This window comes from Elgaria multicarinata, chromosome 2 (assembly GCF_023053635.1).
Source record: "Elgaria multicarinata webbii isolate HBS135686 ecotype San Diego chromosome 2, rElgMul1.1.pri, whole genome shotgun sequence".
Lineage (NCBI taxonomy): Eukaryota > Metazoa > Chordata > Lepidosauria > Squamata > Anguidae > Elgaria > Elgaria multicarinata.
The window spans coordinates 38264045-38288109 of NC_086172.1; the positions used below are offsets into that span (position 1 = coordinate 38264045).

At 41.1% G+C, this 24065-nt stretch overlaps 1 protein-coding gene across 4 annotated transcripts in view; it reads left to right on the forward strand.

The window, feature by feature from the left end:
• The window catches only part of ZNF385B (zinc finger protein 385B), a 212454-nt gene that overhangs the window by 80364 nt on the left and 108025 nt on the right, over positions 1-24065 (forward strand). Inside the window, exon 1 of one of the 4 annotated variants that reach the window (XM_063116305.1) lies at positions 4208-4420. The exons of the other annotated variants lie outside the window; for them this stretch is intronic. Within the exon in view, the coding sequence (XP_062972375.1) occupies positions 4387-4420 (34 nt within the window). The 5' untranslated portion in view covers positions 4208-4386. Of the gene's footprint in view, positions 1-4207; positions 4421-24065 lie in introns of those variants that run through there. 4 annotated transcript variants of the gene reach the window in all.

The following is a 24065-nucleotide window of genomic DNA, read 5'->3' on the forward strand; positions in this document are numbered from 1 at the left end:
TATATATGATTAAATAAATAAATAGCTTTTCGTCTAACAGACTTCGTAAAACAAGCAGATTTTTGAGGCTGAATACATTGCAGAAAACAACTATCTTTGCATGAAACATAGCAGATTCCTGGTAACATTTAGGAGTATCAGCTAAAGTGAAAGGGGAGTGTATGCCAGATGTTCACCTAAAATAACTGGGCCTCCATTGAGTAGTGAGGTTGGAAAAGAGATCATTTCATGTGATATTAATTTTTGATATATAGTTTTTTGTTGTTGTTGGTCTCTGAGCCAGACATGCCAGCTCAAAGTAGAGCCACCGTGGTGCACCTTTTGTGTACTAATTGGCTCCATGGAGCATTCTTTAAGTTCAAATAGTACTTGCTGCTACTCTATTTTTGGGATAGCCCTGTATCACTGCTTGTGCTTCACTATCCTTTCAAGGGAAATTGAGCTCAGAGGTCAGATGTAAACAGTGCATTTGCTCTTTGCCCCCTGAGCTGCAGATGTAAATGGAGACAGGAATGATTTTGTGCATTTGCTTTGTGTTAGAGGGAGGCCGGAAGTTTTTTGCGATGCAGTCCCATGTAGACGTCTGACGCGGCAGGGATCATTCTGCGAATCATAGAATCCAAACCTAAAGAGCTCTAGCCTTGCCCTGCAGAGTTTTCCACTTCTGTTGCCAGTTGCTTCTATTTTGTATGATAACACTGTGTGGTGTGGCTCAGGTATCCACCATTGCGGTTCAGATTCACTTTTTTTGTGACATTCCAGTGAACTACAGGCTTGAGATACAGGTCCACAATCATAGGGTTGGGAGAAGGTGTTTCAGGTGATCAATCAGAATCAGACTCTGAAGTAGAGGAGTCAGCGCCAGAAACAGGCCAGCCTGTATCAGTGGGGGAGAAAGCTCTCACAGGCTCTTCACCAGGTGGGAGTGAACCTTCTCCAGAGCTTACCTCCTCAAGGGCAAACAATTACACAGTCAGTGGGAAGCCAATATTCTTCCGAGGGGGATTGCACAGAGAGGTTAGCCGATCCTAGAGTATGCCGCAGACTAAAACGGGCGGAGCTGCCTCAGAACTAGTCTCTGTGAAGTTAACAAATCTTGGGAAAGGGCTTTCCATTCTTCTTGAAAGAACAATTGTCTCGCTTAGTTTGCATAGTTTTGCCTAAGGGAAAGTTCCTAGAGATTAGACTCTCTTCAGGTGGGAAAGGATGTTTATTGCTTGAATACAGCTTTGTAGATTACTTAGCAGGCCTCATCATTGTCTCCCCTGAAGGCAGAAGGTTTTTGAGAAACAGGACAAGATGTTTATTGCTTGAATAAATTATTATTATTATTATTATTATTATTATTATTATTATTATTATTATTTTATATAGCACCATCAATATACATGGTGCTGTACAGAGTAAAACAGTAAATAGCAAGACCCTGCCGCATAGGCTTACATTCTAATAAAACCATAATAAAACAATAAGGAGGGGAAGAGAAAGCAAACAGGCACAGGGTAGGGTAAACAGGCACTGGGTAGGGTAAAACTAACAGTATAAAGTCAGAACAAAATCAAGTTTTAAAAGCTTTAGGAAAAAGAAAAGTTTTTAGCTGAGCTTTAAAAGCTGCGGTTGAACTTGTAGTTCTCAAATGTTCTGGTAGAGCGTTCCAGGCATAAGGGGCAGCAGAAGAAAATGGACGAAGCCGAGCAAGGGAAGTAGAGACCCTTGGGCAGGCGAGAAACATGGCATCAGAGGAGCGAAGAGCACGAGCGGGGCAATAGTGTGAGATGAGAGAGGAGAGATAGGAAGGAGCTAGATAGTGAAAAGCTTTGTAGGTCAACAGGAGAAGTTTATATTGGATTCTGAAGTGAATTGGAAGCCAATGAAGAGATTTCAGAAGTGGAGTTACATGGTCAGGGCGGTGAGCCAAGAAGATGATCTTAGCAGCAGAGTGGTGAACAGAAACCAACAGACTGATGTGAGAAGAAGGAAGGCCAGTGAGAAGAAGGTTGCAGTAGTCCAACCGAGAAATAATCAATGCATGAACAAGAGTCTTGGCAGAAGAGACAGACAAAAATGATCGAATCGCAGGCCTCCTTATTGTCTTCCAAGAAGGCAGGAAGTTTTGAGAAATGCAACAGCTGCAGTGGTGCTCCCTCCAAAATGTTTAAACCATAAACTGGAGAATCACATTTCTAGCACTTTGAGAACACAGAGAACCACATGATTAGTACTCGCCTTTGCAGAGCTTTAGCAAATGTTTCTTGCACAGCAGCTCCCATGCCACAAGTGAGTTTCAAAACCAGTGTGTAAGATGACATGGGGATCTCTAAAGGTTCCACTGCATGTGTGCAAGTGTGTGTTGCTATCCAGGATAGGGCCATTTTGGTAGTAGCCTTCCACCCCTACTTATAGAATACCTTCCCCAGATGGGTTAAACTGGCACCTGCGTCATTTTAATCCTCTGTATTTCTGCATAGTTTTAGCTTTATATCTTCATTTCTTTTTCTGGTGCCCATTTTAGCCTCTGCTGCTTTTAACTGATTGCTGCTTTTAAGTTATTGTTTCATTGTACAGTTTTTAATGTGATTTTTGGATTTTATTTAAGTTTGTTGTATGTAGTTATAGGGTGACTAATACATCAAAGAAAGAAAGAAAGAAAGAAAGAAAGAAAGAAAGAATAGTGCAGTTAGGGAATTTTGGTCTTAATGGCTTACATGGGCAAAGAGGCCCTTTAGATCAGGGATGGGAAAACTCATGGTGCCCAGTGATTCCCCAGCTAGCCTTCAAACTTCTGCTCTTATCTCTGATCAGTGATCAGAGATAAGAGGGTACCCTGCACAAAATTGAGCTGTGCTTTTGCAGGCAGGAGAACTGCTACACTTGCACTGACCCCTGAGTTAACCATGCATAGAACTGAGCTGTGTTTAGTATGCTTGATGGGAAAATGTCCAAATGGGTAAGAATTCATTTTCATTTCATTTATTATATTTCTATACCACCCCGTAGCCAAAGCCCTCTGGGTGTTCAAAATTTTTGTAAATCATTAAAAAAAAATACACATAATACAAAAAAGCATTTGAATAAAAACATATAGACAAGTAACATACACACACACACACACACACGGACAATATGTATCTACAAAACATTTTTTTTTAATAATCAACCAAAAACAGTCCAAAATTTAATTAAAACTCATTATATGCTGCTAAATGCCTGGGAGAAGAGGGAAGTTTTTACCTGGTGCCAAAAAGATGACAGTGTTGACGGCGCCAGGTGGGCCTCATTGGGAAGTTCATTCCGTAGTTGGAATGACATCTGTGCTCTTAGTCCCACCAATTGCTGGAAGGCTGCCCCCTGCCCGCCCCCGATACTTCTTAAATTGAAATTCAGCCCCCTAGGCCAAAGATGTCGACGTGTGTTCCTTTACTTCCTTCAAAATGTGAAATGCCACCCCTGCTTCTCATTCTGTTGAGTGGTGCCCTGGATCTCTGTGTCGAATCCTGCTCTGAATGCCCCCGTGTGTAGAAGTCCTTAGGTGAGCTCTTTAGATTGTGTCTTTATATTCTGATGCAGCAGCTTGTAAGACTAGGCTTTGTTTATTATTATTTTTTAAGATTAAGAATGGGTAACACATAACAACAACAACACACACACACACACACACAAAAACACCATGTCACTTAATAAGCTTCAGGACAGAAAACCTTCAGATCTGGTTTTTTAGCCAGTGTGATGTAGTGGCTAGAGTGTTGGACTCGGGGGCGGGAGTTCCGGATTCTAGTCCCCACTCAGCCATGGAAGCCCACTGGGTGACTTTGGGCCAGTCACAAACTCTCAGCCCAACCTACCTCACAGGGTTGTGTTGTGAAGAGGAGGATTATGTACGTCACTTTGGGTTCCTTAAGAAGGAAGAAAGGCGGGATATAAATAGAATGAATGAATGAATGATAGGTATATATGAATTTGCATCATCCCAAGTCACCCAGTTAGTTTGTCTAGCCCAGTGCTCTCTTTCCTCTGGCAGCAGCTCAGCCGGTTCATTGTCAGCCTTGCTACCTGAAACGGTTTCATGGGAGATTCCAGGGACTGAACCTGTGTCTTCAGAGGTGCAAAGCATGTACTCTGCTACTGGACTGTGCTATTGTAGCTCCTCCCTGAGGAGAGCCATTGCCTCACCACATGCGGTGACAGCAATCCCTGACAGACTCTTCGTTGTTTCAGTTACTTTCCTCTGAGGTATCTGTTGACCAATAGGAATGGAGCACACTGTTCCTCTGCAGTCTCAGCTGAGGGTTTGACTTCTCAACAGCTCGTACTCCAATCTTAGCCAAACTTGCCAAAGCTAAAAAGGAATTGTTAGGATCCTTCGCTTTAGAGGACTTAAAAGCATTGATGAATTATATGCAGATGAGAAACATGCTTTTGGGTAAGTAAAACAGGGTCAAATAACTAATTTGACTAAGATTATAATCTTAGGCATACTTACTTGGGAGTAAGCCCCATTGAACTCAGTGGGCCTTACTTCCATGTAATTATGAACGGGATTGGACTTTAAAGCTGCATTTATATGCATAACTTTTTGCGGTGGGGGATTCCCATGGTTTTAAATGAAGTTGCTTTTATTTCTCCAGAAAACTGATTAGTCTTGACTTGAGCGAACAGGCTGCAATCCTACACATGTTTACCTGAAAGTAAACCCCACTGAAATAATTTTGATTTGATGTTGCCTTCTTGGTAAATGTGCTCAGAATCTGTGTGTGGGTTTAGATAGTAGAATGATATACTGTATATCCAATTATCTTTGTGAACAAAAATGAGTGTATATTGGTATTGAGGGCGGGATTATTCTTCCACAGCTACAAGTAATACCAGGGGGTTATTATCCAGTGTGGTTGAGAGACTGAGCTATCCATTTAGTTAATCTTTGTTTTTAGTGTGTGGTAAAGTTCTTGTAGGTCTTGTTTGCATCTTTTTACTATTGGATTGGATAGCATGTGGTACAGAGAAATGAAATTGCTACAGCCAATGGGTGAGAGAAGATCATTTTTATTTAGGATGTCTTTTAAAATGATTTTAGTTCGGAAGAATGTCTGTTTCTGGCAGTAGATAATGTATATTTGCGTATTTTTTCAGACAAAAGGCCTATTATTTTATGACTCATAAGTAAATCTGCCCTTTATGATTCTGCTGCAGAAACCATAACAGCACCTACAGTAAATTGAAACAGTGTCTAATATTTGAAGAATGCCTTCTTTATGTATTTAAGGAATATTATTTTTAGATTGTTCAGTTTGTAAAATATTAATGTCTTGCAGTTTTCACTTTACTCTGCAGCAGTAATAAACCTAGGAAGGTTGGTTGTCAATTTCTCTCCGTATGCAGGAGTGTAAGCGTTACAGTGATTATTGACATGTAGGAAATACCCTTATTTCACACAAGAACCTTGTCATGGAATGTCAATGATAATTTTGTAGACATCTTGTTAATGTCCTTAAAGTACTTTATTCATTGCGCTACTTGGTTGCTTGAAAGAGTTCTACCTATTAAAACTTGCAATACCTGTCTTTTATGCTTATACTTGTCTGTAAATTACCATGTTTATTGATGGCACTCTAGAAATGATAATATTATCAGCTGATTTTTTTTAGACCAGCCTTTTCCAACCTGACCAGATGTTTTGGACTACAACTCCCACCATCCGTCACCACTTGTCATGCAGGCTGGGGCTGATGGAAGTTATCTGGAGGCCAGCAGGTTGGAGAAGGCACATTTGCTCTTTGTTCCAGTCATAAACTTTAAAAATATTTTCTTGATACAAACATAATGAACAAATATGCTCAGGGCATGTTTGATCACATGTAAATGCGTCTGAGGAAAATTAGCACTTCTGGTTGATTCTTTGCTACGATTTCACTGTGCGTCTTGAGCTTTTTCAGGCTTTAGATCATAGGTTACCTTTTTCAGGATGTTTTCTTCAGTTATTTTTAATTCACCTGCAGTGAAAACATTCAAGCAGTTATGATGCATTATGTCAATATGTTTGCCCAGGATTTCAGTAGTGGATTTTGGGTTAAGTCCTATATGCAACTGTTGAAATGAAGAAACTCGAAAACTTATGGAAACTATATATTATTAGAGCCAAACCCACTTTTCACTAGCATGGTGCAAATGAAACCATTCTCTATCATTTATTTATTTCTCTCTATATATAAGGATATATGAACCTTCTCTCCCTGATGGGGTATCAAAATTATTAAAGTACATAATATAGTCCAACTTCCTGTGAATGCTAGAAAAGTCTGAAAACATACCATTTTTATGTTGCTTCCATAAAATCTAGGTCATGAAATCTGTTTCAAAGGAGGGCTCAACAGTCCAGAATGTGGGACTTCTACTTTCACACGTTTGAAGCATCCTCAGTTCAGGGGAGGGGCTTGAACTTTGGGCTGAGAGCAGCTTTTTCCAAGCTGGTGCCCTCTATGTATTTTGGACTTCAACTCCCATGGCCAATGGTCAGGAATGCTGGGAGTTGTAGTCCAAAACATCTGGAGGTCACCAGGTTGGGAAAAGCTGGCCAAGAGCATAACTCTGAAAATAGAGTCCCTCTCTTTCATCTGACCCATTTGCCCCTTCACATACTTGAATAATCTGAATGGGCAGAGGGGGAATTCCTAGTGGCCACTCGGATTGCTGCTTGCAGAATGCAGCCGACAGTAACCGGCTGTAAAATCATTTTACTCAGGCTCACCCAGTTTGCTAATTTGATAACTTTACACATAAGCAAGAGCCAGAGATACAGATGTGAAGGGCTGGCATCAGAGACTGGGCAGGTTCACATATCGTGCTAAGCTGTCCTGCGAATAAGTCATGGTGGGTTGTTTGTTTGCAGAACAACCCATAGCACCCCTGACAGATGAGCGGGCTTGCCGTAGGTTGTTCTTCCCCTCCTTCCCCCTCAATCCTCCAGCCAGCTCAGGTACATATCCAATGGGACTTTGCAGCTGAATTCGTCTTGCCTCCCCATGCCTCCTCTGATCACTACTTCTTTTCATTCCCTAGCTTTTCTTTACATTTTCCTGCCTCATATATGCAATTCAGTGACTTCCACCCTTTCAACACACTTCACCAACTTTCCAGCTACTCCAGAAAGGGGAGTTATTAACTCCCCCACCTTCCACTTTTCATGGCTTCTTTTGGAGCACTTACTGGTTACCTTCACAACCTACTCCCCTTCACCCATCCTTTTGACAGCTGAAACGGACATGGAAATTGACCAGACAAGACTACACACAGCTGTAAGTGCCCACTTGCACTGATGCAAAAGACCAACAAAAATCATTTTAAAAAATTGCAACCCCCAATTACACATTTTGGAGGCACTGAAAAAATATTTAAATTGCTGGGGAATGAGTGACAGTTGTTCCAAAATGCTGTTTCAACATCAGTGGAAGGGCAGTCACTGGCGAGATCGCCTGGTTGTGAACAGCCATGAATACACTGATCTGAATAACCCCCTTCATGTGCTATATGATTGAAGGGGATCCATGAGTCAAAAGGAGCAGCAACACCATGCTGTTGGGCCTGTCCCCAACATCACGCAGCTTTCCTGGCCTCACTCCACTATTTATTTATTTATGTATTTATTTGTGGTATTTGCATACTGCTGAATATAGTAAAATCCCTCAGAGGTTCACTGAGAAGCATCAGTCCAACATTTAAAATCAAGAGGATCATATCACCAAGGGTCCCACTTCCTTCCCCCACCCCTCAATTTTCGGTGCTTCTGAATTGTGGCACTGGGTCCCTCCTTTCCCTTAATATTATTTCTCCCCTGGTCTTTCACAACCTTAAAACAACTACCCCGCCAAAAAAAAACCTCTTTAAGGAGCAGCAAAAGGGAGTGCCATGATTAGTTTACTTACAGCCCAGGGAAAGCCAGGGTGAAAAGGTGCATTTTAGGAAAGATGCCACATTTTCTGCCACCTGGACTGCACGGGGAAGGTTTTCTAGAGGAGGAGTACTGCTACAGAGAAAGCCCACTTTCAGCCTGGAAGCTTCAGGAACAGGAACCTTGCATAATTGGGGTTCCAGATCCTGTGGAAGTGTGTAGGCTTCTCCCACTCAGACACTGATGCCTAAAGTATGGGTGTGTAGGGGGAAGTGGGGGAAGCCCAGAGAAAACATAGGACAGCAGCAGGGACAACAGCAAGACTTTGCTGTCCCATTCAACAAGAGGGACCCCCTTCATGTGTACCATTCATGGAGGGGGATAATGAACATTGAAAATTAGAGAGTAGTAGTACCCTCCTGTTGTGTTCCTACTGCTATCCAATATAATATGTCCCAAAACAAGAAGGGCACGCTGTGGGCAGATCTGGCAGGCTTCTATGAATGATCATCAGAGTTGAGTCACCACCATCCATTTTGATTACTCAGGTGACCTGTTAGGAGAAGGGGTGAATCTCATATGTCAGTGAATCTATCTTCGATATGGAGCAGTATATAAATATTGTAAATAGGGAAATAAATTATATATGTGTCTCTGTGTGTGCGTGTGTGCAGCACCTCTGGAACAGAGACTTTTTCTAACATGGGTAGAACAAGTCATTTAAGGTGACTGTATCTTGCATAAATGTTAAATCTGGAAAAGTAAATACACCAGTGCTAGAGGCTGGAATTTCATAAGAAAAAAAGCAAGGAAGATTAGTTGTTTCTGAGCTATTTCTTTCCATTATTACTAGATAGATGATTCAGAAAGCAATCCTTCCAGTGACCAAACCTGCTCAAACCTTCTGGGAAAAAATAGTTACTGCTTGAATTTCCGATGAAAAGACCTCTTGTGCATTCATCCCTGTGGTGTATTCATACCTGCCATGGGGTACAGCATTTTTTGGAACGTTACACAAACTTCCTTGTTTCAAACCATGCACTAGTTTGGAACATGCAAACAGAACTGAAAGAGACCTTGCAGCCAGTTCTGCGTAAGCAGGAAACCCAATATTTACACAATAATCAATAGCCCAGTGAGCCGAAAGACCAGCAATGACTTCTTCTACAAGGCTTCGCTTTAAATTGGTAGTAGAAGTTAGGAACTTCTCTTACGTTATCTAGACAGACTAATAAAACCCAAGATAGCTTTGGAATAGATACACAAACAACTAAGTTGGCTTCTGTCCTGATCATATTTCAAATATCTATACAGAATGAGGTTCTGTAGGACACCATCGCTCAGGAGATAAGTGATTTTACATTGTTATAAGAATTGCCTTGATGAAGGACTCGAATTAGTCCGAAACGCATCGGAAATAATAAATCCTTTTGGACACACAACTCCTGGTTCCACCACCTTGCCTTTTGGCTTTTTTGTTCACTCATTATCAGGGGTTTTCTTTCTATTTCAGCTCTAGTTTGTTAACCACACCAACAACCCATCCTCACCGGATTCAGATGATACGACGGTGTGCCTTTGCAAGAATATTTAAAATGGCCACTGGCACACACTACAGCCCACCATGACTTAAATAAACCATAGTGGGCTGCATGATCGTTTGAACCGGGTCCATGAGTCACATTCCTGGAACAGGAATTGCATATGTCTTGTGGCATGAATATGCAAATCTAGTATGGAGGGATCAGGAATGTGATGCTAAAACATGGCTACTGATGCAATAACACTTAAGACTGCAATCCTATAGCCAGTTAACTTGGAGTAAACCCTATTGAATTTGATGGGTATAAGATTGTGCTGTAAATCGCTCATAGAACTCTCTTTGGATTATAATTGTAATATCTTTGTGATTATTTAGCAATCAGTAAATATTTGCCTGCTCAATGTTTTAGTTGTGCTTTATGGTCCAAATTGAGTATATAGTCACTTGAACTATATACTCAGTATACTCAAACTATATACTATATAAAATTTCATGGCTTTCCTGTTCCAGCAAGTAGCACATCTTAAAACACCATTGGATGGGTGGTGATGTAAGCTGCTAACTCTTTAGGTGGTAACTTAAAGCTTGGTTTGAAGCCATGGCCCATTCCTAAATACATAGACATTTAGATTAATGTTTCAGGGTTTTGTTTTTTATCAGCCTGCTATACGGTTACTACTGAGTTAGCCGAGACCCTGAAAATGTAAATCATTTCCCTCAGTCCAAAGGAATGGAGAGGGGAATTCTCCATCTCTTTGATTAATTTCTCTAATCCGTAATTCTGCTTTGTGCTTAGAAACTCATTGTTGGTGGCTATAACATTTTAGACTATGAAGCTACTGTTTTACTCCCAGCAAACTGATAATGTCCAATAATTATAGGTATGGTATTTTTAGCTCTACTAATGCAAGTCTCACTGTGTGTTGTGGCAGCAACAGGACAATGGCTTGCTATTAAGGCAAATTCTTCCATTGTATACATCTATCAATATTGTTGCATTCACTCTTACCAATTTCTCTAGCAGTATTTATATCAACCCACCACCACCTGCTTGCAGCTATTATCTGATCTGACATGGGGCCATTTCCAATATTACCTTTCCATACTCTCATTTTGTAAATTGGTTTGGGGAAGTGACCAGAAAATTGAATTCCAAAGCATGGGAATAGGCAGATATGAATATGAGACTCATATCTATTAAAGCTCTCTGGACCTTCTCAGCTATTCGTCTGTCTGACTATGTAAAAGAGGTAATATCAACATATGAGTAAGGAAATGCAACACGGGGCTGCTCTGGACGTTTGGAAGAAGCAATGACAGAGAAAATGTGAGGGGCCATATTTCATCTCCCTATGCTTCCAGGTCTTATCTGAAAAGGTCAAAGATATACGTTGCACATTTCCCTTTGGAGGACTTATGCATCCCTCTGTATTTGGACATAGAATCATAGAATAGTAGAATTGGAAGGGGCCTATAAGGCCATCAAGTCCAACCCCTGCTCAATTCAGGAATCCACCTTAAAGCATACCTGACAGATGACTGTCCAGCTGCCTCTTGAAGGCCTCTACTGTGGTGTTGCCCACGACCTCCCTAGGTACAAGTTGCTAACATTTCCCCCTTTGGTCTTTCCTTTGGCCATCTGAAGTTGGTCATAGAAAGTAGTTCTTACAAAATGATGGTCATGGTTTTTTGTTATTGTTGTTGTTATTTATTTATTTATTGCATTTTTATACCGCCCAATAGCCAAAGCTTTCTGGGCAGTTCACAAAAATTTAAACCATTCAAAGTATAAAACAAACAGTATAAAAAACATGATATAAAATACTAGACCATGCCATTTAGCTAGGGTGTCAGAAAGTTACATCTGGAATTTCTAAAGGGGATCTATTCTGTTGCATTCAGATTATAGGGAAACACAGGTGTGTTTTCCTGTGTTATAGGCGATGAGTGAATATAGCATTCCACCATGTTAAGGCCTTAATTGGGAGGTGGGTCATTCTAGCGTTCATAAAATGGAAAATGTTTCACCAATCTTTCTGAAACTGAGACCTGCCAGAAAGAAATGCTGGTTTTACATACCCTGGGAGTTTCAAGAAGATTGGTGAAATATTGAGGGCAGGATGCCAGCTTAAAGAACAAAATGGGGGAAACCTCTCTGAACGAAAATGACACTCAAAACCTGTTGGCGACCGTTTTTTGCACACAAAAAGCTCCAAATTGTGACCCTTACCCTTCAATCCAGTGATGGGATCTTGTCCCTCTGTCCTTCTAGTTGGTGGAATGGCTTTTCTTTTTTCAAAATTCGCTTCCGTTGATTTTTAATGAATATTCCTTTGCCCCATTTTGCCCCATTAAAGTCAATGGAGGCCTCATAGAGCATAACATGCTCAGTAGCGTCGCTGTCCCCCCTCCCTCCTGTCTCAGTTAGATTGGAATGTTGGAAATAAGATGGCCATCTGGCTCATCTAGCAGCCATTTCCTTCTGCAGTTGAGCCAAGGCCCTGTCTGGGCCCTCTCCTTCTCCACAATGCTGTGGAGGCCAGGGAGGGAGAGAGAAATGATCTGCCTTGCTTGGAGGGAGGCCCTTCCCTGGCCTCCAAGGAAAAAGAAAACCTGGCTGTCTCAGGTAGGGGTTTGATAGAGGGATTGACTTTGTTGTGTGTCTGTGAGTGTGAAGAGGGAGGGGTGTGTGTGTGTGTGTGTGTGTGTGTGTGTGTGTGTGTGTGTGTTTGAAGTGTTGGTGCATCCTTCTTAATTCAAAGTAAACAATACATGGCAAACTTTCCTTTGGGGTGGCAGCTCCTCACCCAAGCCTCTTAAAGTTTAAACTTTATGGAAAGAAATATTGAGAGAAACTAGGAATAATTTTCATCAAGACCACGATGGAGGAGGAGGAGGTTAACCCTGGCCTATCTGCCATGCATGGTCTTGATTAAAATAATTTCTAGTCTCTCTCAATATTTCTTTCCATAAAGTTTAAACTTCTTCAGGTAGTGTGCATTTCTTTAAAAGGTGCTGAACTACATTTTAAGCTTTCTTCTATAGATGTGTGTGTGTGTGTGTGTGTGTGTGTGTGTGTGTGTGTGTATTTTGAATTTGAACACAGATATACAGTAGGTTTCTTTAAAAAATCTCTGGTATGAAGGAAGATGAATGGTTTTGGTGTTATAAGATACATGGCTGTACATTTTAGAAAATATTTTCCTTTCTCTGTGTACCTGCTTCTTATAAGCTAAATCTGCTGTTTTATGTTTTTTGTGAACCGCCCAGAGAGCTCCGGCTATTGGGCGGCTATTGGGTGGTATACAAATGTAATAAATAAATAAATAAATAAATAAATGTTTGTATGAAAGGAAAATGTTTTCTAAAATGTACATCCATGAATCTTATACCCAAAGCATTACTTCACACCAGAGAAATGGTTAAGGGACCTAGTTTTTGCTACAACCTGGCACCCTCCAGTTGCTGTAGACTTAGATTCACAGAATCATAGAATTCAATGCCCCTCAGTAGTTGCAGTAGTCCAGGGCATGTAGTCCTTTTCATCCTCCTCTTCATTTTATCCTCACAACAACCCTGTGAGGTAGTGTAGGCTGAGGGAAAGTGGGGGCAGGATGTGGTTGGGGTATGGGTGAGGGCTGGGGGGGAAAAGGAATTTTCCTAGGTTGGGTAGGTGTGTGTTTGTGGGGGGGGGGGATAACATGCTACGGCTAATGCTTAAATCCTTCCTGCAGTTGCTTATTTATTTATTTATTACATTTATATACCGCCCCATAGCCAAAGCTCTCTGGGTGGTTCACAAAAGTTAAAAACAGTAAACATTAAAAAAAATACAAAATTTAAAATCATCAAAAACATAAAAACAACAGTATCCATTTGCTTGTTTTCAAATCTTGCAAGTGATATCAAGGTTTGAAAACAAGCGACTGCATGAAGGATTTAAACATTAGCCATTGCATGTTTTAAAAGAGCAACTGTGTTCAAAAAATATATCACCTCTCCAAGATCCATTATTTGATATTCAGGGTTGCCAAACAATTCTACAGCTTGGATTGTTGGGACAGGAGTGGGAACTTGTTCCTGTATTCCAAAGCCTGCTCTTTAATGTGGCTTTCAGAATATTACATCTTATTTTAATTATCATTATTGTTATTATGGATGTGTGGATTCCTTGCTCTCACTCATCATCTTAAAGTCACTTTATTCTCTGTGGAATGGGAGAATGTGGGTCCATAGGAGTAGTTTTGCGTGGTTTTTTATTCCTCTACATCCTTTGTTACATACTGACCCTGTAGTCCAAAGGTGTTGGACAACAATTCCCATCATTGCAAGTCAGTATGTTCCATGGACAAGAATGCTGCGACTTGTACTCTCAAACATGTGGAGGGCAGCAGGCTATCATATGCAGAGGTGACTGTGGGGTTCTGGAAAACTGATTGGGGAATGCTGTTCTAGAGCAAGGGCAGGCAAAATGTAGATCTCTAGATGTTTTGGAATTCAACTCATAAAAGTCCCTGTCAGCATGGACAGCGATCAGGAATGTTGTGACTGCAGAGCATTTTCTTACGTGTTCAGCAATGTGAGATCAAAGGCAGAGCTATCGCCTAATAGATCCATGTGTAAGGATTATCTTAAAACTATTAATGAAAATGATTTTTGTCTTCACCATAACATGGGAGTTGCAGCGCAGCACATCTGGAGAGCACCAGGCTGGAGAAGGATGGTTTATACTTGGATCCTATACATGTCTTCTCAGAAGTCAGTTCTGCTGAGTTTACTAGGGCTTCCCCCCAAGTGGTACAGGATTACAAACTAATCTCATCTGAATGGAGTTCAAGACACCCAAACTAATCCTTTTCTGTTCGTCTATCACTCTAATGAGATGATGTATTGTGGAGGCATTGTGGGGAGTGAACAGTATATTTTGTATAAACACATTTTAAGAAAAAAAAAAACATTGGTTCTTTGAAGGGCAGGGTATTTACCAAAAGCTGAAAGTGCCAGCCCTTGCTCTGGTTCTACATCTCCAACAAATAGTGCCCCTTCTGTTATCAATCGTGCTGCTCTATGCGAGATGTGTGTGAGAAAAAAGATATTGCACAGCCCCTGTATTTGGTAAGGATATAGAACAGCGTTCCCTATCCTGCTGTCCCAGCTTTTCTGACCATGGGACATACTGACTTGCAATGATGGGAGTTGTAGTTCAACACCTTTGGAAAGCACCAGTTTGGGGAAGGGCTGCTCTAAACAAAAAAAGAGAAGTAGGTGGCCCTAAGTTGTTCGTCATCAGTTTCCCACAACCCCACAGTCACCTCTGCATATCCTATTCTCCATCCTGTCCTCATGGTTTATATCTGCTTTGGGAGAATGAGAATTTCACTGGCACTTTCTGCCTCCTTAGGGAGGATGTGGTGTTAAAGGCTTGTGAGCCTTAACTCCCAATTTCCCTGCTTTTTGGAGTTTGGTTGAAAACTGTAGAGCCTTAACATTGTTTTGTAAACCGTAGTTTTTTTTTTGTTTATTGTATATATATATAGTTTGATGTGCTATCAATCCAACAGGTCATTTCTCCCCCAAAGGATGCTTTCAGATGAGGCTTTATTGTGCAATCGACCTATCTCAAACCCAGAATTTTGTGGGGGTTCCAGGCATAGTCATCTTCCATTTGTAACCCTCTCGTGTTTTCCCATCACTTCTTCCTTCTTTTTTCTTACTACAACAACACCATTTAGGAGGGGAAAACAGAATAGCTGCATAATGCTTTCTCAGCTATTCTAATAACTGATAACGCTCAGAGCCATCTGTCTGGAAGCCCCCAAATTTGCGATATTACTTGCAAGGTAAACAAACAATAATACATATGCAGTGTGTGTGTGTGTGTGTGTGTGTGTGTGTGTATAAAATGTTTAATTGTAACAAACATTATTTTCAGTAATGCTGGTATATTGGTCCTATAGCAAAAAAAAAAAGTTATTTATTTATTACATTTTTATATTGCCCAACAGCTGAAGCTCTCTGGGCAGTTCACAGTTAAAAGTAACATTTCGGTTTTAGTTCCATCGAGACCATACCCGGAGTTGGTCTGAAATGTGACATAACAGGGATTTTGATAAATAATGAAGGCTCAGTAGCTGTGTCTATCATAAATCATTACTTAGTGAGTTTGGGTATGAACTACTACCCAAATACTAAGGCGTTTGAGAACATTTCTCATTGGAGACAGTGTTTTGTTGCTTGCTCATACACATATGAAGTCTTATTTTCTTTTCACATAAATCAGTGTAAGTCCATTAAGGATAATAGGGTTAACTCTGATTTATACCCTGAAATGTCTGAAGAGGGTAACATGTGTGGAGTTTATAAAGAGCAGTAGATTGGCTGTCAACAGTGTGAAAAGCCATGATGGATCACTGAAAACAAGTAATTAATTTTGGAGCACACATTTTCCAGAGTGTAACAGAAACTTATATGTTGTCCTTGAGTGTTGGAACTAATACTTGGAGCTCTATGATGCCTGAAAGATGTGCAGAAATTCATGAAGATAGATCATTTGCACCTGATACGCCATGTCTAAAGAAGGTTTACGGACATAAATTAATTCTTCCGGAATTGCTTGTAGTTTGTGTTTTCACTTTTCCCATTCTCAAATGAAATAAATAATGTTTTATTTTTGTCATGGGAAGTTGCAGAGAGAGAGAGAGAGAGCTATCTCTCGGCTTGGCTAAATGTTATAATCCTAAAATTTAATCCAATATCCAGGCACCTTCACTGTCCCGTGAACTTTGTTTTCTTTCCTATGAAAAACCATGTCACAAAAATTAAATCTGTTTAGTCTTTAAGTTTTTTAAGGTTGTTAATCCTAAAAACACTGGAGTATCCAAAGCATCATATTGCCAAGAGCCAGATTTCTTCTTTATATATTTCCTCCACAATAATTCTCTCTCATGCACATATACGGAGCTGGTAAAGTAGGATGGCTAGGAGGTTGAGCTATGAATCAGAACATCCCTGATTTGAGTCTTGCTCTTGCCATAACCTCACTAGGTCAGCTGAGGTCTCTCTCTACCACATTCCACCCCCATCCCCATCACCGCTATGAGAGATACTTTAACCTTGCAACAGTGTTATAAGGATTGCAGCTAGATAATGCATGTGGAACTTGACATGGCTACCCAGGAGTAGGCAACCTGGTGCACTCTAGAAGTTTTGTATTGCAAGCCCCAGAAGCCCCAGACAGCAAGGTCAATGATCAGGGTTTGTGGAAGCTGAAGTCCAAAACATCTAGCGGTTATCTACCTCTGAGCTATACAAATGTAAGTAAGTATTATTATTATTCAGTATTATACACACAGCTGCTTCCCAACCGCCAGAACACACACACACACACACACACACACACACACACACACACACACACACAGAGTTTACCACTTTTCTCCATTGCTGGCCCTTCTACTTTCCCTTCCTCGTAGTTTCCACCCTTTTGTTCCTTTTCAAATAATTCAGAAAAGCAGGCACTGTATAAATATTCACACAGGATTAGTTTACCTGTAGTCTGTTGGTAGGAGCAAGTGGAAGAAGCAAAGATGCCGTATCCTAAGATCCTGTTAGTTTGGGTTCACAAATAGATCACCTGTATGAAATTGGGGAGCTAGTGAGCAGAAGCAATGTTTGCTATTTATTACTTCAAGCCTAACCCATATGTCAGTCCTCTTTACTAGCTAATCATGCCTGCTGGTGGCACAGTTTTCCTTTGGGCCCTGAAGCCCAAACACACTGGAGACTCTTAAAATGTCCCTGGATTTCTGACCTGGCAGCAGAGATCAGATATCTGCCAGCTGTCTGCTAGCACATAGTCCCATCACTGACTAATTGATGCCTTACTCTCCTCAACCTGTTGCTCTATGCTACCATTTCACCTAGCTTTGTATGCATGCATCAACACACTGCTTCTCTAAAATGCCTTCTCTACTTTTTCTTAAATGTGAATACTATTGAGGCGCTGAGTGCTATTTTTTATATTTTTAAATCTGATTTTACTATTCTTCCTAGGTTGAATATTGTTTGTGATTAACGTTATTGTTGATTCTCATTTATTCATTATACCATTTTGGTGTGTTCTGGTTTTAGGTTTGTTATTGATTTTATGTTGTGAATAGGCATGTTGGAAGCCATCTTGAGGGGACTAATGGCAAACTACAAATATTTCAAATGAACTAATTAGTTAAACGTACACACAAAGGTTGAGTCAGTCTTCACTATCTTTCTCTGAGACACTGTTTATCTTTGCCACTTCCCTCAGCCCACTGGGCGGCAGTGAAAAGCTACCGTAGCTGCTGCCAGAGCATTTCAGTAGTTTTCCTGTACACACATACATACACACAGTAGCAGAAGTAAAGAGAATGAAGTTGACTGCCTGAGGGGTTCCACTTCAACTGTGGTGCTCAAGAACCCACTGATAGGGCCCACACAGAGGGCTCATCTACACCAAGCAGGATATTCCATTATGAAAGTGGTATGAGAGCAGTATATAAAAGGCAGGAGCCCACTACTGCTTTATAGCAGTATTGAAGTGTGCTGCAGGATCTACACTACTGTTTTATACTGGTACTGAAGTGCACTGACAAGTGTTGGGGCCCAGGACAGATCTACACCAAGCAGGATATAGTACTATGAAAGTGGTTTATGGTATGTGTCAATGAGCCCCAACAATTGTCAGTGCACTTCAATACCGCTATAAAGCAGTAGTGTGGCTCCTGCCTCTTATATACCTCTTTCATACTGCTTTTATAGTGGAATATCCTGCTTGGTGAAGAAGAGCCCCTACTCTTACCTGTGCCCCATTATGTATGCCAATGACTTGCTCAAATACCTCACTATTTATTTATTTGTTATACTTGCATGGCATTCTTCATTTGGGTAGCTCAGAGCTCCTAGGAGTTCCATTGACCATGCTCACACCTGGTTAGCTACAGCAAAGCTGGTGTTTCTGGACTATTATTTCATTGATGGCAAAGCAAGGAAAACACTTCTATTGCTACGAAGAACTTGAGGGTAAAAAAGCAACCCTGTGAGATGAGAGCAGTTATATTTTCCTCCTTTTCTTGATTGCCTAGCCTAGGCAGATGGACACAAGTGAAAAAGTTCCAAATTGGGCCTACCTGATTCACCTCAGGCCATTTGTGTACCGATGTTAGAAGGCAAGTCCTCAAGGGTTTTCCTTTTCACATTTGGGTGCAAGCCTGGAAGTTTCATGCCCACACACCGTACTTCCCTTCCCCATATGGCCAAACCAGACCTCAAAGGAAGATAAGAGCTTCAACTTACAACAACTTGTATGGCAGTGTTCCATTTCCACCGACATCTCTCCTTCATCATCGCCTTGTTCAAATGGCATTTTGTCATTTTGGAGAATGACTCTTTCATACATTTATTTTCAGTGATTTACACCTCAGTCCTTAACATGGTACTCAAATATACCGGTGCACTGATTTCCGTGGCATTTAATACTGCACAATGTATTCAGGATCAAGGTGTTAATCTGTTTTTGGAACCAGATGCAGCAGATAGAATTTCGCCCCTGTTATACTTTACCTAGAAGCTTTATTTTTAGCTTCTGAGAATGGTGTCGGATTATTCAGTAGCAGGTTCATTAATAGCACTGTATTTTTCCTGCTCCCTGGTCCCCTCCTTTTAGAGAGGCTTTTCCCAGAAGAGTCAATAGTAAAAGTACCTCATGGAAAGTTTCTTTCTTTCATATTATTCATCTCCTTATACAGGAGTTTGATTAAATCCACAGGGCACTACATTCAAAAGTTCTTGTTTTCACTGAAGAGCAGGCAAAGTTCCTATTCTGAATGTTCTTTCACAGATAAGCGTTTGGAGAACTGGTGGGAAATGATGAGATAGACCCCAAAATGTCAGTGCACAAATCCTAGATAAGTCTGACTCCCATAGGAAGAACTTATGCAGGCAGCTCTCTTACCTGTTACTTCTGTAAAACTAAGGCTGTTTCTACACCTGCCCTTTCCCCCATCTAAATGCCACACAGGGGATCCCGGGAGCAGGCAGAGACGATCCCTCCATTTTCCTGGGATAACTCTTAGGTGTAGAACGGGCCTAAGAGTCTCCTCTCCTTTTGATTTAGTTGGAGAGTTATTTATAGGACTGAATGATAAATCTTCCTAGCATTGTGGTTTTCATAGTGGGTGTTTAGCAAACTGGAACAAAAAACAGGGCGGTATAAAATTAGAATATTAGGTCACTATTTGGTTTGTTTTTTCTTAAAATAAAACTAAGCTAAATCCTCCTAGGAAGCTGTACTGCCCGATGCTGTACTAAAACTACCCACTCTCCTTTGTGCAGCTGAAGTTCCACTGATAAAGTTTTCTGGCCAGAACTTGGGATGTTCTAATTGGAAGGGACCGGCAGCACTTTGGCTCCTCTCCCAGTGCACTTAAAGCTGTTTTCTATCGCTGGCAAGCAGGGTACAGGCTAAGCTACTGCTTCTGACCCATTCCTGGGAAACCCAAAGGCCTTTACTCTGAAGCCCAGTGCAACATTGCAGCAGCTTTCATTTGCTCCTAGCAAGGCACAGCATTCCACTCCTGACTATGACAGTTGCATGGGTTTAGGTCTCTCTTAGTGGCTGCACCCAAGCTTTGGATCACCTCCCTAGGGAGGTTTGCCTAACCCCCTCTCTCTTGGCCTTTTTTCAGCAGAAGACTTTCTAGTTCCAACCCGCAACCAAGGGGGCGACCAGTGATTTAAAACAACAAATCCTTAAAACAAATTTTAAAAATAACAAGAACAGTAAAAACAGTAAAGCTACATAATTCAAAAGCCTAAATTCAAAAGGCGTTTCTTTGCATCTTTTCTAAAAGCCAAAAGTGTGGGAGCCAACTGTATGTAGTTCTCAAGGGAGCACATACCACAGTTTGAGAGCAACATAGGAGAAAACCTTTTCACGTGTGCCCGACAACAAACAGACCTCTCCAGGCCATGACCCCCTCAATAACCAGGCAGGTTCATAATGAGACAGGCAGTTTCTTAGGTAGCCGGATCGTAGGCTGTTTAAGGCTGTAAAGGTTAAGATCCTAAGCCATTTAGAGCTTTAATGGTTCTTCTCTTGACTGGGCTGTTGGGAGACTTGTGCCCCTGTGCCAACAATGAGAGTCTGAAAAATGTTGGAGCATATGTATCAGCTGCAAATAAAGGCAATTATGTTTCAGAGCTTTCTTTTTCTGGAAGACTCACTACAACTCAATTAGCCGTTGTCCTGCATGGTGGAGATGCTCATTTGCTTCTGTAATTGGACTCCATTGGCTGACACTTCTGATCAGGTTCTTCCAGTCAGGAAACTGGAATTTTGCACTGATGATTTTGTTTAGAATAGAATTTCCTACAGGGTCTCTTTTCCAGTTGCTTTGACAATTGTACCTAAGTTGTTCTTTGAAACTGCTGCAGCGAATAGCTAGAGGTGAACAAAAGCATATGGTGAGAATGCACAAGCTTTAGAGCTTGACAGGACACATTTCTAGACGCCTATATTCTGTGAAGTTCTGCACTCTTAACCACTTGAGTTTGGCCCTTATTCCCCCCCTCCCCCCCCTTCAATTTTTTATGGGATATATATGCCCTTGTACATGCATCCCGCTCATTGTTGAAGAATTACAGGTGTAACTGCTTTGAAATGGTGTATATGAAATCATTTGGCAGCACAACTCGTGACAAATCTGTCCTCTGCGACCTGATTTCTTTTTTCTGTCCAGCTAGTCAGCTAGATTTGTAACTGTCAAAATAAAATATATCATCTCGTTCAACATGTTATGAAAGATGATGTTCTTTCATAATACTGCATTTACATAGAAATGCCTTTTCTCGGGAAGAAAATAAATCACAAAATGCTATCTGTGTGCACGCATATGCTTATAATGGAGCTCTGCTGTTGGGAGGCAGCATCTGCAGGGAGTCCTCCAAGTATGCAGTGGGGAAGTCAGATCTGACACAAGGAAGTGGATGATGATGATGATGATGATGATGATGATGATGATAATAATAATAATAATTTGTTACCAGCCTCTCCCTCTGGATCGAGGCAGCGTACAACACAAATGCAAACACCATAAAATACATATAATTGATTAAATCATATAATAACATATGATGCTATAGCACCGTGCAAGTGGCTTTTCTTGCCTGCTATTCTTAACTGTTGTCGGTATTGCAAGGTTGTTGTTGTTGTTGTTGTTATTATTATTTTTTTGACAGTCTTGAGCACTGGGACAAAATTGTGATAGCATCACAGGAAAAGAAAAGGGAGCAGAACACACAATGATGCATTGGGGATTTTATTGCAGCCAGTGTTTTTCTAACTGGCAGCCATGAAGTATAGGGTAAGATAAAAGGATTTTTCTGGCTCTCGTGGTCTTTATATAAGAGATGTGACATGTCATTCAGTAAGTGACCTGCCCCCGCCACCCGCTTCTAATTTCTAACTGGCCAAACCTTGCTACTACAACAAGAACTTGTCTTGTTGGATGTGCTTTCAACTACACAAGATGAACTGACTCAGACCAAAGGCCTGTCTTGTCTAGAATTCTGTCCACACCAGCTGCCTATGAGAAGGCCACAAGCAGACCATAAATGCAACAACGCCCTCCCAGCCCTGTTCCCCAGCAGCTGGTTTTGAGAGGAATAGTGTCTCCAATCCCGGAGGTCACATATAGTCATCATGACTAGTAGCCATTGATAGCCTTATCCTCCATGAATTTGTCAGATCCCCTTTTAAAGCCATCCAAACGGGTGGCCATCACTACAACTCCTGGTAGCAAATTGCATAGTTTAACTAGGTGTTGTGTGAAAAAGTTCTTCCTCTTATCTCTTCTGAATCTCGCACTATTATAGGAATATAATAGAACCAGTGTGGTGTAGTGGCTAAAGTGTTGGACTGGGAGTCGGGAGATCCAGGTTCTAGTCCCCACTCGGCCATGGAAACCCACTGGGTGACTTTGGGCCAGTCACAGACTCTCAGCCCAACCTACCTCACAGGATTGTTGTTGTGAGGATAAAATGGAGAGGAGGAGAACTATGTACGCCGCCTTGGGTTCCTTAAGAGGAAAAAAGGAGGGATATAAATGCAATAATAAATAAATAAATAAAATATAGGAAGCTGCCTTCCTGTCAGACCTTTGGCCCATCTAGCCCAGTATTGACATTAACTGGCAGCAATGGCTCTCCAGGATTTCAGGCAGGATCCTTTCCTCACCCTACCTGGAGATGCCAGGGATCTTCTGCATGCAAAGCTGGTGCTCTACACCCCCTGTGCTACAGCTTCTACTATTATTCTGGTATTATGAGAGTGTAAAAAAAGTCCCCCTATCCACTTTCTCCACATCATGCATAGTTTTATATTCCTGTCTTGTTCCTGCTACTTGTCTTATTTCTAAGATACTTGGCTGGTCTTGGGGACTAGAGAGAACTAATGGTAGATTCACTGATTAGCACCCTAATAAATCTCCCAAACCAAGAAGCAAATGAAATGTTACCATATGCTAGCCCTGCTCAGAAGACACCTTAAGCCATGGCTTTAACCACAGTGAATAAGGCAAAAAGACTAATTCACCATGGTTAAAGCCATGGTTTAAGGTGTCTTCTGAATGGGCCTCTCTCTCTCTCTTTCATAATATCTTAATAAGAAATATCATCATGTCCACTTCTGTTCTCTTACAGTGAAGGGATTCACATTCTGCAGTTTTAAATGACATGAATGAAATGCAGCAAGTTCAAAAGATCTGTGCTACATTTCACAACACTGATTTAAATGGTCTGCTAGCTCATGCAGAATAGATAACACAGTATTTGAGGATTTGTTGCCTTTTTGAAATAGCCGAAGTGAAGAGGTTTTCTATCAGAATTGCATCAGCAATATCTGTTCCATTAAACAAACACATTACACAGAGGCACATGCCGTGTCTGTGCGAGCAAACCTGAACCAACAGATAAGAATTGGCTTTGACAGCCTTTTGTTGGTGGTCAGAGGCTGCACCTGGTGCACCCCTTTTCAGCAGCAGCGAGTCACTACCAAGCAATGTCCCTGTTTAACAGGAGCGTCCCCTGGCACATTTCACTCTTGGGGTATCTCTCTTTTATAAAATAATGCTTGCCCATACAAATCAAACCTGCTAACAATAATAGGGGCTCTTTTGTTTGCCTGTTACTTGGGTATGTGTATGTATTGTTATATAACAGACCTCCACTTTAGAATTCGGGTGGGGGGGGCATCACGTGTCTCATTGTCCTCAGTTTTTTTAAAAAATCCCTCCGAACAGAAAGTTAGCATGTCACAGATACAGAACAACTCCCTGATATGCTAGCTTTCCATGAACGGAAGTGGAAGAGTTTTCAAACATGCAACCCAAAGGCCGTAGCCAGGATTGGGCCAGTGGTTGCATTGTCCAACAGAGAACATTGGATCTCTCCATCTCAAAAGTCTTCAAAACTCTGGGCTTTTAAAATGTGTAACATGACAGCTTCTATTCAAAGAGTCAGAGTTAATTTTTAGAATAGGAAAATTATAGTGGTTTAACAAAACACACACACACACCAGTGGCAGGAATGGTTTTAATGCAACAGAAACGT